The 12,165-nt window shown below is 32.8% G+C and overlaps 2 protein-coding genes across 2 annotated transcripts; one reads left to right on the top strand and one right to left on the bottom strand.

The window, feature by feature from the left end:
• The first annotated feature begins 1,554 nt into the window (after positions 1 to 1,554).
• LOC143449459 (baculoviral IAP repeat-containing protein 7-A-like) lies at positions 1,555 to 4,747 on the top strand. Its single transcript, XM_076949673.1, has 9 exons — positions 1,555 to 1,711; positions 2,144 to 2,258; positions 2,341 to 2,473; positions 2,585 to 2,697; positions 3,002 to 3,451; positions 3,556 to 3,655; positions 3,748 to 3,882; positions 3,945 to 4,109; positions 4,180 to 4,747. Exons 1-9 carry the CDS (start codon positions 1,607 to 1,609, stop codon positions 4,490 to 4,492), a joined length of 1,629 nt encoding a protein of 542 aa, XP_076805788.1. The 5' UTR covers positions 1,555 to 1,606; the 3' UTR covers positions 4,493 to 4,747.
• Positions 4,748 to 7,056: 2,309 nt separating this feature from the next.
• LOC143449493 (baculoviral IAP repeat-containing protein 7-A-like) lies at positions 7,057 to 10,251 on the bottom strand. Its single transcript, XM_076949714.1, has 9 exons — positions 10,093 to 10,251; positions 9,546 to 9,660; positions 9,331 to 9,463; positions 9,107 to 9,219; positions 8,353 to 8,802; positions 8,149 to 8,248; positions 7,922 to 8,056; positions 7,695 to 7,859; positions 7,057 to 7,624 (listed from the first exon to the last, which is right to left on the bottom strand). Exons 1-9 carry the CDS (start codon positions 10,195 to 10,197, stop codon positions 7,312 to 7,314), a joined length of 1,629 nt encoding a protein of 542 aa, XP_076805829.1. The 5' UTR covers positions 10,198 to 10,251; the 3' UTR covers positions 7,057 to 7,311.
• Positions 10,252 to 12,165: the final 1,914 nt, after the last annotated feature.

The raw sequence follows: 12,165 nt of genomic DNA, 5'->3' as shown, positions 1-12,165 counted from the left end.
GTGTTGGACAGGTCGAAAGGGTGGTATATTGCGCAATCCCACCAATCCACTCACAGCCAGTTGTGGGAAAGAATAACGGAAAGTTGGCATCCAGATGTGATTTGTCTTGGAAAGCTGGCATCCAGATGTGATTTTTCTTGGAAAGCTGGCATCCAGATGTGATTTGTCTTGACTCGATTATAAAGGCAAGTCCAAACCAAGGTATATCATAGTTTCAAAAGCGTAATACTATGTATTGCATCACAAGAAAAAGTGAAATAATGAAAGTTGTTATTTCTAAAGTGATATTTCTTGGTTTTTTTTTTTTTTTTGTGGATATACAAGTAATGAAAGAATCAGTTATGTCATAGTGTATGATAGAAAAGACAAAATGATGTCATAGTGATACAAATTATTTCTAAAGGGTGAACATCTTTGGTGAATATCTAATGAAAAGTTAGTTATGTCATAGTTTCAGAAGCATAATACAATGTGAACCAATTGGATTCATCTAGAGAATGTGAATATTAACAAGTTCTAACTTGCCCACGTAATCTATCCTAATTTGTTTTAGTTATAGCAAAACAACTTGTTGATAACAATTGGTTATAAAATCTATCACGTTTTTGAGCTGGTAATAGGAAGTCATAAGAGTTCTTTTGAGTTCGTTTTGAAATAAACCGGATATAAAAATTGGTCACGTTTTTGAAAAACAACTGGTATCGTAATTCCTAAACCAGATGTCAAAATCCATCCGAGAAATAAGCCGTGTTGCAATCTTATCACGTTTTTAGAAAGCTAAAGGATGTAATTGATTTCTTATGAGTTCATTTGAATTCGTTTTTGAAATATAATACAATGGGTCATACGAGTATGGAATGAGGTGATTCGAGTGCGCTACAAAAGTGAAATAAACCGGATATAATACTGTCACGAGTACTGTGATGTTTCGAGAAAAAACTGTTATAATCTTATGGAGTAATCAGTTATAATCAGGGTGAGTAAGCTTATTTCACAACAATAATGAATAATATTATTATACTATACTACTATTACATGTATTTTATATTACTATGGTAGAACAGTCGATATTTATACATGATAAGTTGCTTAGGGAAATAACTTGTGTTACGTATCAATATAATGTTTATGATAAACAATTTATTAACCTAAATGAATATGAAATGTATCACGGTTTATCATATTTACACCGTAAAATGTTTAAATTTTTTCAAAATTAACAAATTCTATCACCAAAATACAAAAAATGAAATACTTTAATATGTTAAAACTCATTTACAATAAAGATATTTTTCCTAAATACTGTTTGGTTTGATACAGTTTATAATCTTTGTGTTATATATTTAACATTTTAAACATTAAAACCATAAGGAAAAAGTATAGAATCGACATAAATGAATATGAAATGTATCACGGTTTGTCGTATTATAACCATAAAGCGTTAAATTTTTTGTCAAAATTAACAAATTCTATCAATCAATTAGTTATAGTGAAGTTCTCGTGGTACTTTATTTTACTAAGAATCGTGATAAGATGAATACATTAACGAATTTTGTTTTAAACATGAAAAGGTCTTTTTCTTAAGAATTATTGAATAAGCGTGAATATGTCTACTACTGAAAAAACAGAAAAGAATGAAAACCAAATGCGAACCGATGAACACAATCATGATAACAGAAACACTGAATGTCTATCATCAAGAAACTATCGAGTCAGTAAACTTATAGAAATAGAATAAAAGCATAAGCGAATAGCATCTAATGTATTCGTCTCATTTCAGTTGGAATAAATATAATTAAGAATTGAATATGAGATAGTGATTCCGGATGTGAATTGTAGATGAATAACCAAAATCTTGTTGTCTTAGATATACTTTAGTTTGATAAAAGTATGAGGAAATAGTATGTAAACAAGATACGGTTTAATGAAGCTAGTCATTTCTTACACATAAAACAGGGTTTCTCAAGCTTTCTCATGTTTGACATTCCAAAAGAACTTGTCTTCAATTTTATACATTGATTCGTTGTATAGTATTTGTGGAGATAGGGTAGTGAGAAGAAAAGCAATGAACTGTTTTGTATATCATTGCGATTCAGTTTCCTTATTTATCGAGATAGTTATCATTTAAATTATCTCTTTACAGAATGAAATACAAAGGGATTACCTTATCACGGATTTTCCAGATCTAGAAAGTGACGGGAGGTTATTGAGACAAATTAGAGACCCACCAGGACAAAAAAGTCGCTACATTCCTCCTGGTAGGTTGGAAAATCATGTTTGAGAATCACATTCCAGAAAAACGTAGGTTTTTACATCACCTTCCTATTTCGATAAGTACAGGTGATCCAACAACTGAAACCTATCGTCTTTCAACTTTCAAACTATTTCCCAGAGAAGTACAAATCGATGTTCGTAAGTTAGCTTCTGCTGGTTTTTATTTCACTGGTTTTAAAGACAGAACCAAGTGCTTCAGGTAACTAGAGAGTTTGATATAGGGTTTGATTCTAATCGAAGCAATATGTTTAAATAAGTTAGGTGATTATAGTTTTACATGTAAAAAACACTATCCTCAACTTCTTTTCAGTTGTGGTCAATCTGTCCAAGAATGGGAATTCAAGGATGATCCAAAACTACTCCGATGGCACAGATCTGATTGTGATATCATTCACGGAACGGAAACAAGAAATATACCAATCAGTTAGTTACGATAAAGTTTTAAATTTATAAGAAAAAAGATACAGATCGAATCAATCCGAAATATATTCATGATCTGTAATACCTACAAAACATAAAGATGGAATGATATTGAATACGTCTCAAAAAGTGTGAATGAACCGAACCAAATCTTAATTCATTTCACAGTTTCACGAAACACCATATGAAATTACCTTACTATGCTACCGTTTATGCTGTGATAGTAGAATATGTTACGTAAGTAGTGTATACCCTGTTCATATGACGTTACATCCACTAGATTGTAAATATTGGTAACTATTTCTAGATTCCATTCTTCATCAATTCGAACTCACGCCAACCCATGACAATGAAAACGCTACAAGATCAGTAACACGACCTCTAACATCTGGGTATCCACAGGCTTCAGAAGATCAAAGAAGACAAATTACAACAGGAAAAATCATTACAAATGGCATTGACATCAGAACAAATTCACCAAACGCCACGATGGCAACATTATTTCAAACTGCTACATTTAGGAATAGTTTATGCACCACACCTCCACCTAATGTAGTTGCATCGACCATAGCAAACTCACATAGAAATCTTACTATGAATTTGAGTAACTTGTTTCCATGCTCAAATCCTGTGAATCCTCACATGAGGAGTGAAGAATCTCGTCTTCAAACTTTCCTGGATCACTCCTCATCATGGCCTTCTCATAGGATTCATGCCACTCCCAGACAAATTTCAAAAGCAGGAATGTATTACTTGGGTGAGTGGATCAGATAAAGTACTGGTTGATTTGTTTCAAACTTAAGATTCAGGATCAAAAGTAGAAATTTATGATTTTCTAACGTTTTTTCCTTTATTACCCAGGTGTAAGAGATCGAGTAAAATGTTGGTATTGTAATGGAGGGTTACAAAATTGGGAGAGAAATGACGATCCATGGGAAGAGCACACCAAGTGGTTTCCAATGTAAGTTGAATTTTCCATCTCAATGAAGGGATTTCTCAGATTTTACTTTTTATGATTTCTATGTTTAACAAACTTCTATACTTTATCCGCAGGTGTGAGTTCGTTCTTCAGCAAAAAGACCTAGATTATGTTCATCGGATCGTTTCTCGATTCCCTAACCTAAGAAGACCGCTAATTCAGAATCCAGCAAATCCAAACCAACTCGGGAATATTCAATCGGGATTAATGTAAATCTCCTTAAGTCATCTTGGTTTGTTTGTTATATGTTATCATCTATTTCTTAGTTTAGTTTAGGAAACGGACATCGAAATGATGGCCCCGAAATCATCGATCCGAGGGAAGAGGTAAGATCTATAGAGACGAAAGTGGACGGAGAAATGTCTTCGTCTGAGCTGATACAACAAGCAAAACGGATGGGATTCGATGAAAGAATCATAAAAAATGCTTTGAAAAGGTGAAAAATTTGTTACTGGTTTTATTACATTAAACTTACGAATCACATTGAAAACCAATCTTTTCTACAGGAAATATGAGGTCACTGGTAATGGATTTTCTAGGCTTGAAATTCTTGTTGAGTCTATTCTCGCAATGGAGGAAGAATCTGCTTCCAATAGATCTGAAGAAACCTCAACAACTCCTTCTACAGAATCCGGATCTGAAGAGATTCGTCGTTTACAAGAAGAAAGAACGTGTAAAGTTTGTCGAAACGAGCGAGCGAGTGTTGTGCTTATTCCTTGTGGACATATTGCTTGTTGTATTGGTTGCGCTGAAGACGCATCGATCTGCCCCATTTGTCGTTTGCGAATTCGAGAAAAAGTCAGATCTTTTATTGTTTAAAGCAAAAGTTTGTGGAATTTAAGTAGCACTTTCGTAAATTATTTTCAATGTAAATGATTTTAGAAGATCTTCGCTTAATTTTTTAATAATTCTATAAAACTGGATGATAAATTTATTCAGATATACGTTTTCCAATATATTTTCTGTACCAGTTTCAAAATGTGCTTCGATTTTCTGTTTTCTGGGTTCTAGTTTACCGTATCATGAATCTATGGATGAATCAATCGGGTTCTTTTCAAATAAAAGTCAACACTGTCCTATGGTGAATCGATGTAAATTGTATTTAGAGCACCACCTTGCGTTACCTTCACAATCAATTCAGCTACAAAAAATCATCGCTGGCTGGCAGTGTGATAACGTCAAACTTCTGCATACTTTTATAGTGTGATTTCAAACAAATCCTTCTAAAAACTATATTTTGAAACATATCGTTTAAACCGTGGAATGGAACGGTGAAAATTTTCTGGCGCACTAACTACAAAGGAGTTTGTGTACTGTTTTCTAAGAACTTTTTTCTTACACATGTACTGAAACTTTATCAGATACCTTCCGAAGATATCAAATTGTAAAAGTATGAATGATATTTCAATTATATTGCTTCATTTTTTACGGGGGGAAATCATAATGTATCTGAGTTTCATGAAGAACTATTCACATAATGAAATGGAATAAATTAGGTGATGATTAGGCGGTGACTCAATCGTTTTTTTCTTGTAAAAAAGCACTAACATAAAATACTATGGAATACAATGGCTATTAGGAATAATTTTTGACAGTAAGTAATACACACCTTTGTAATAATTGTATTGACTATTTACTCAAACACTTTCAACCAGTCAAATATTGTTACACTAGCACCACAGGCAAAATATTCGACATGCTACATATGGAACATGGGAAACAATCTGTTTGAGAAAAAAGTTATGTTGTACACCATCAGGTTTTGAGAAAGCAAAAGGATGTGTTTGATTTCAAGTGTTTCCGTAGAGAAGGGTATATATCTCCCTCTTGTTTGAGAATTGAAAATTATGATGTTATCATGTAAGCAGTTGTAATCAGGTTGAGTAAACTTGTTTCACATCGATAATGAGTGATATTGAATATTACTTTATTTATATATGATAGGTTACTTAGGGAGATGCCTTCTGTTATGTATCAATGTAATGTTTGTGATAAGCAATTTAGTACAATCTATAGTTTAAAAAGACATAGAAAAACGCATGATGACCAGCGATTTCTCTGTAAGCTGTGTGATAAAATCTATAAACGAAAAGATATTTATCAAAAACATTATCGCAATAAACATGCTGGGAATCAGTTGGGGGTAGAAAAAAAAAAAAAAAACCTTTGTTATAACGTAAGTACAATACGAAGTAATCCTATTCCGTACAATATCAATATATTCAATAATTTTCTTCTTTTTGTGATAGTACCGCATCCCTTGAACAAATGAAGAGAAGAAGTAATGCTATGAGTCGTGAAAGTATTGATAAAAGGTATGAATTGTATTCATATACTCTACGTAGTTTTATTCTAATGAATACTGTTAATGATTATTCTGGTCATACACGTCTGGATAGTGATAAAAAATAAGTTTTAAAGTATTTACAATAGCATAAACGCCACATAATTTATAGGAATGAAAGATATGAAGAAACGTTTTCTATGGGAACCTATTTAGATTTTCGTATGAAATCATACATCAGTGAGAATTCGATTTTAAATGGTCAAGTATCTTTTATGCTTCCACCAACACAGCAAGAGTTAACAAGCATTGGAAAAGAAAATAGTTATGTACAAGTTTCATTGTTTGGGAAAAACTATATTTTAAATGTTCTTCAATATAGCTGTGCTCTATGTGAAAGAAAGTTCTTCGAAAACGATCAATTAAAAGTGCATATGTTGAGACATGAAGAAAACATAGTATTTTCCATATGTAACATGTCGAATATTTTGCCTGTGGTGCTAGTGTAACAATATTTGACTGGTTGAAAGTGTTTGAGTAAATAGTCAATACAATTATTACAAAGGTGTGTATTACTTACTGTCAAAAATTATTCCTAATAGCCATTGTATTCCATAGTATTTTATGTTAGTGCTTTTTTACAAGAAAAAACGATTGAGTCACCGCCTAATCATCACCTAATTTATTCCATTTCATTATGTGAATAGTTCTTCATGAAACTCAGATACATTATGATTTCCCCCCGTAAAAAATGAAGCAATATAATTGAAATATCATTCATACTTTTACAATTTGATATCTTCGGAAGGTATCTGATAAAGTTTCAGTACATGTGTAAGAAAAAAGTTCTTAGAAAACAGTACACAAACTCCTTTGTAGTTAGTGCGCCAGAAAATTTTCACCGTTCCATTCCACGGTTTAAACGATATGTTTCAAAATATAGTTTTTAGAAGGATTTGTTTGAAATCACACTATAAAAGTATGCAGAAGTTTGACGTTATCACACTGCCAGCCAGCGATGATTTTTTGTAGCTGAATTGATTGTGAAGGTAACGCAAGGTGGTGCTCTAAATACAATTTACATCGATTCACCATAGGACAGTGTTGACTTTTATTTGAAAAGAACCCGATTGATTCATCCATAGATTCATGATACGGTAAACTAGAACCCAGAAAACAGAAAATCGAAGCACATTTTGAAACTGGTACAGAAAATATATTGGAAAACGTATATCTGAATAAATTTATCATCCAGTTTTATAGAATTATTAAAAAATTAAGCGAAGATCTTCTAAAATCATTTACATTGAAAATAATTTACGAAAGTGCTACTTAAATTCCACAAACTTTTGCTTTAAACAATAAAAGATCTGACTTTTTCTCGAATTCGCAAACGACAAATGGGGCAGATCGATGCGTCTTCAGCGCAACCAATACAACAAGCAATATGTCCACAAGGAATAAGCACAACACTCGCTCGCTCGTTTCGACAAACTTTACACGTTCTTTCTTCTTGTAAACGACGAATCTCTTCAGATCCGGATTCTGTAGAAGGAGTTGTTGAGGTTTCTTCAGATCTATTGGAAGCAGATTCTTCCTCCATTGCGAGAATAGACTCAACAAGAATTTCAAGCCTAGAAAATCCATTACCAGTGACCTCATATTTCCTGTAGAAAAGATTGGTTTTCAATGTGATTCGTAAGTTTAATGTAATAAAACCAGTAACAAATTTTTCACCTTTTCAAAGCATTTTTTATGATTCTTTCATCGAATCCCATCCGTTTTGCTTGTTGTATCAGCTCAGACGAAGACATTTCTCCGTCCACTTTCGTCTCTATAGATCTTACCTCTTCCCTCGGATCGATGATTTCGGGGCCATCATTTCGATGTCCGTTTCCTAAACTAAACTAAGAAATAGATGATAACATATAACAAACAAACCAAGATGACTTAAGGAGATTTACATTAATCCCGATTGAATATTCCCGAGTTGGTTTGGATTTGCTGGATTCTGAATTAGCGGTCTTCTTAGGTTAGGGAATCGAGAAACGATCCGATGAACATAATCTAGGTCTTTTTGCTGAAGAACGAACTCACACCTGCGGATAAAGTATAGAAGTTTGTTAAACATAGAAATCATAAAAAGTAAAATCTGAGAAATCCCTTCATTGAGATGGAAAATTCAACTTACATTGGAAACCACTTGGTGTGCTCTTCCCATGGATCGTCATTTCTCTCCCAATTTTGTAACCCTCCATTACAATACCAACATTTTACTCGATCTCTTACACCTGGGTAATAAAGGAAAAAACGTTAGAAAATCATAAATTTCTACTTTTGATCCTGAATCTTAAGTTTGAAACAAATCAACCAGTACTTTATCTGATCCACTCACCCAAGTAATACATTCCTGCTTTTGAAATTTGTCTGGGAGTGGCATGAATCCTATGAGAAGGCCATGATGAGGAGTGATCCAGGAAAGTTTGAAGACGAGATTCTTCACTCCTCATGTGAGGATTCACAGGATTTGAGCATGGAAACAAGTTACTCAAATTCATAGTAAGATTTCTATGTGAGTTTGCTATGGTCGATGCAACTACATTAGGTGGAGGTGTGGTGCATAAACTATTCCTAAATGTAGCAGTTTGAAATAATGTTGCCATCGTGGCGTTTGGTGAATTTGTTCTGATGTCAATGCCATTTGTAATGATTTTTCCTGTTGTAATTTGTCTTCTTTGATCTTCTGAAGCCTGTGGATACCCAGATGTTAGAGGTCGTGTTACTGATCTTGTAGCGTTTTCATTGTCATGGGTTGGCGTGAGTTCGAATTGATGAAGAATGGAATCTAGAAATAGTTACCAATATTTACAATCTAGTGGATGTAACGTCATATGAACAGGGTATACACTACTTACGTAACATATTCTACTATCACAGCATAAACGGTAGCATAGTAAGGTAATTTCATATGGTGTTTCGTGAAACTGTGAAATGAATTAAGATTTGGTTCGGTTCATTCACACTTTTTGAGACGTATTCAATATCATTCCATCTTTATGTTTTGTAGGTATTACAGATCATGAATATATTTCGGATTGATTCGATCTGTATCTTTTTTCTTATAAATTTAAAACTTTATCGTAACTAACTGATTGGTATATTTCTTGTTTCCGTTCCGTGAATGATATCACAATCAGATCTGTGCCATCGGAGTAGTTTTGGATCATCCTTGAATTCCCATTCTTGGACAGATTGACCACAACTGAAAAGAAGTTGAGGATAGTGTTTTTTACATGTAAAACTATAATCACCTAACTTATTTAAACATATTGCTTCGATTAGAATCAAACCCTATATCAAACTCTCTAGTTACCTGAAGCACTTGGTTCTGTCTTTAAAACCAGTGAAATAAAAACCAGCAGAAGCTAACTTACGAACATCGATTTGTACTTCTCTGGGAAATAGTTTGAAAGTTGAAAGACGATAGGTTTCAGTTGTTGGATCACCTGTACTTATCGAAATAGGAAGGTGATGTAAAAACCTACGTTTTTCTGGAATGTGATTCTCAAACATGATTTTCCAACCTACCAGGAGGAATGTAGCGACTTTTTTGTCCTGGTGGGTCTCTAATTTGTCTCAATAACCTCCCGTCACTTTCTAGATCTGGAAAATCCGTGATAAGGTAATCCCTTTGTATTTCATTCTGTAAAGAGATAATTTAAATGATAACTATCTCGATAAATAAGGAAACTGAATCGCAATGATATACAAAACAGTTCATTGCTTTTCTTCTCACTACCCTATCTCCACAAATACTATACAACGAATCAATGTATAAAATTGAAGACAAGTTCTTTTGGAATGTCAAACATGAGAAAGCTTGAGAAACCCTGTTTTATGTGTAAGAAATGACTAGCTTCATTAAACCGTATCTTGTTTACATACTATTTCCTCATACTTTTATCAAACTAAAGTATATCTAAGACAACAAGATTTTGGTTATTCATCTACAATTCACATCCGGAATCACTATCTCATATTCAATTCTTAATTATATTTATTCCAACTGAAATGAGACGAATACATTAGATGCTATTCGCTTATGCTTTTATTCTATTTCTATAAGTTTACTGACTCGATAGTTTCTTGATGATAGACATTCAGTGTTTCTGTTATCATGATTGTGTTCATCGGTTCGCATTTGGTTTTCATTCTTTTCTGTTTTTTCAGTAGTAGACATATTCACGCTTATTCAATAATTCTTAAGAAAAAGACCTTTTCATGTTTAAAACAAAATTCGTTAATGTATTCATCTTATCACGATTCTTAGTAAAATAAAGTACCACGAGAACTTCACTATAACTAATTGATTGATAGAATTTGTTAATTTTGACAAAAAATTTAACGCTTTATGGTTATAATACGACAAACCGTGATACATTTCATATTCATTTATGTCGATTCTATACTTTTTCCTTATGGTTTTAATGTTTAAAATGTTAAATATATAACACAAAGATTATAAACTGTATCAAACCAAACAGTATTTAGGAAAAATATCTTTATTGTAAATGAGTTTTAACATATTAAAGTATTTCATTTTTTGTATTTTGGTGATAGAATTTGTTAATTTTGAAAAAATTTAAACATTTTACGGTGTAAATATGATAAACCGTGATACATTTCATATTCATTTAGGTTAATAAATTGTTTATCATAAACATTATATTGATACGTAACACAAGTTATTTCCCTAAGCAACTTATCATGTATAAATATCGACTGTTCTACCATAGTAATATAAAATACATGTAATAGTAGTATAGTATAATAATATTATTCATTATTGTTGTGAAATAAGCTTACTCACCCTGATTATAACTGATTACTCCATAAGATTATAACAGTTTTTTCTCGAAACATCACAGTACTCGTGACAGTATTATATCCGGTTTATTTCACTTTTGTAGCGCACTCGAATCACCTCATTCCATACTCGTATGACCCATTGTATTATATTTCAAAAACGAATTCAAATGAACTCATAAGAAATCAATTACATCCTTTAGCTTTCTAAAAACGTGATAAGATTGCAACACGGCTTATTTCTCGGATGGATTTTGACATCTGGTTTAGGAATTACGATACCAGTTGTTTTTCAAAAACGTGACCAATTTTTATATCCGGTTTATTTCAAAACGAACTCAAAAGAACTCTTATGACTTCCTATTACCAGCTCAAAAACGTGATAGATTTTATAACCAATTGTTATCAACAAGTTGTTTTGCTATAACTAAAACAAATTAGGATAGATTACGTGGGCAAGTTAGAACTTGTTAATATTCACATTCTCTAGATGAATCCAATTGGTTCACATTGTATTATGCTTCTGAAACTATGACATAACTAACTTTTCATTAGATATTCACCAAAGATGTTCACCCTTTAGAAATAATTTGTATCACTATGACATCATTTTGTCTTTTCTATCATACACTATGACATAACTGATTCTTTCATTACTTGTATATCCACAAAAAAAAAAAAAAAACCAAGAAATATCACTTTAGAAATAACAACTTTCATTATTTCACTTTTTCTTGTGATGCAATACATAGTATTACGCTTTTGAAACTATGATATACCTTGGTTTGGACTTGCCTTTATAATCGAGTCAAGACAAATCACATCTGGATGCCAGCTTTCCAAGAAAAATCACATCTGGATGCCAGCTTTCCAAGACAAATCACATCTGGATGCCAACTTTCCGTTATTCTTTCCCACAACTGGCTGTGAGTGGATTGGTGGGATTGCGCAATATACCACCCTTTCGACCTGTCCAACACACTTGTTTCAATCAGACAGGTTTGGACTTGCCTTTATAATCGGGTCAAGACAAATCACATCTGGATGCCAGCTATTATTTATTCTTCTCTTACACCTGGAATCGAATGGATTGGTTGTAATACCTTCCAATGCTTTGTTTCTAAAGTCTGGCTTATTTCAACCCAAGCTGGATTTCATAACCAGGTCATGTTAGTGTGTCAATTAACGCATTCTTACTCTAGGCTTTTCTCCATATGATTCCAGGTGGCAATGCATACGGTTCATCGTTCTGTATACTTTACACTGAAACTATGATGTAACTGATATCGAATATCCACAAACCCAAGATGTTTTTTCCTCTAGAAATCTAGAACACCGCACG

The sequence above is a fragment of the Clavelina lepadiformis genome, chromosome 3, assembly GCF_947623445.1.
Source record: "Clavelina lepadiformis chromosome 3, kaClaLepa1.1, whole genome shotgun sequence".
Classification (NCBI taxonomy): Eukaryota; Metazoa; Chordata; class Ascidiacea; order Aplousobranchia; family Clavelinidae; genus Clavelina; species Clavelina lepadiformis.
Note: the sequence above shows the minus strand (reverse complement) of the source record. Positions and strands in the feature narration are given on the sequence as shown.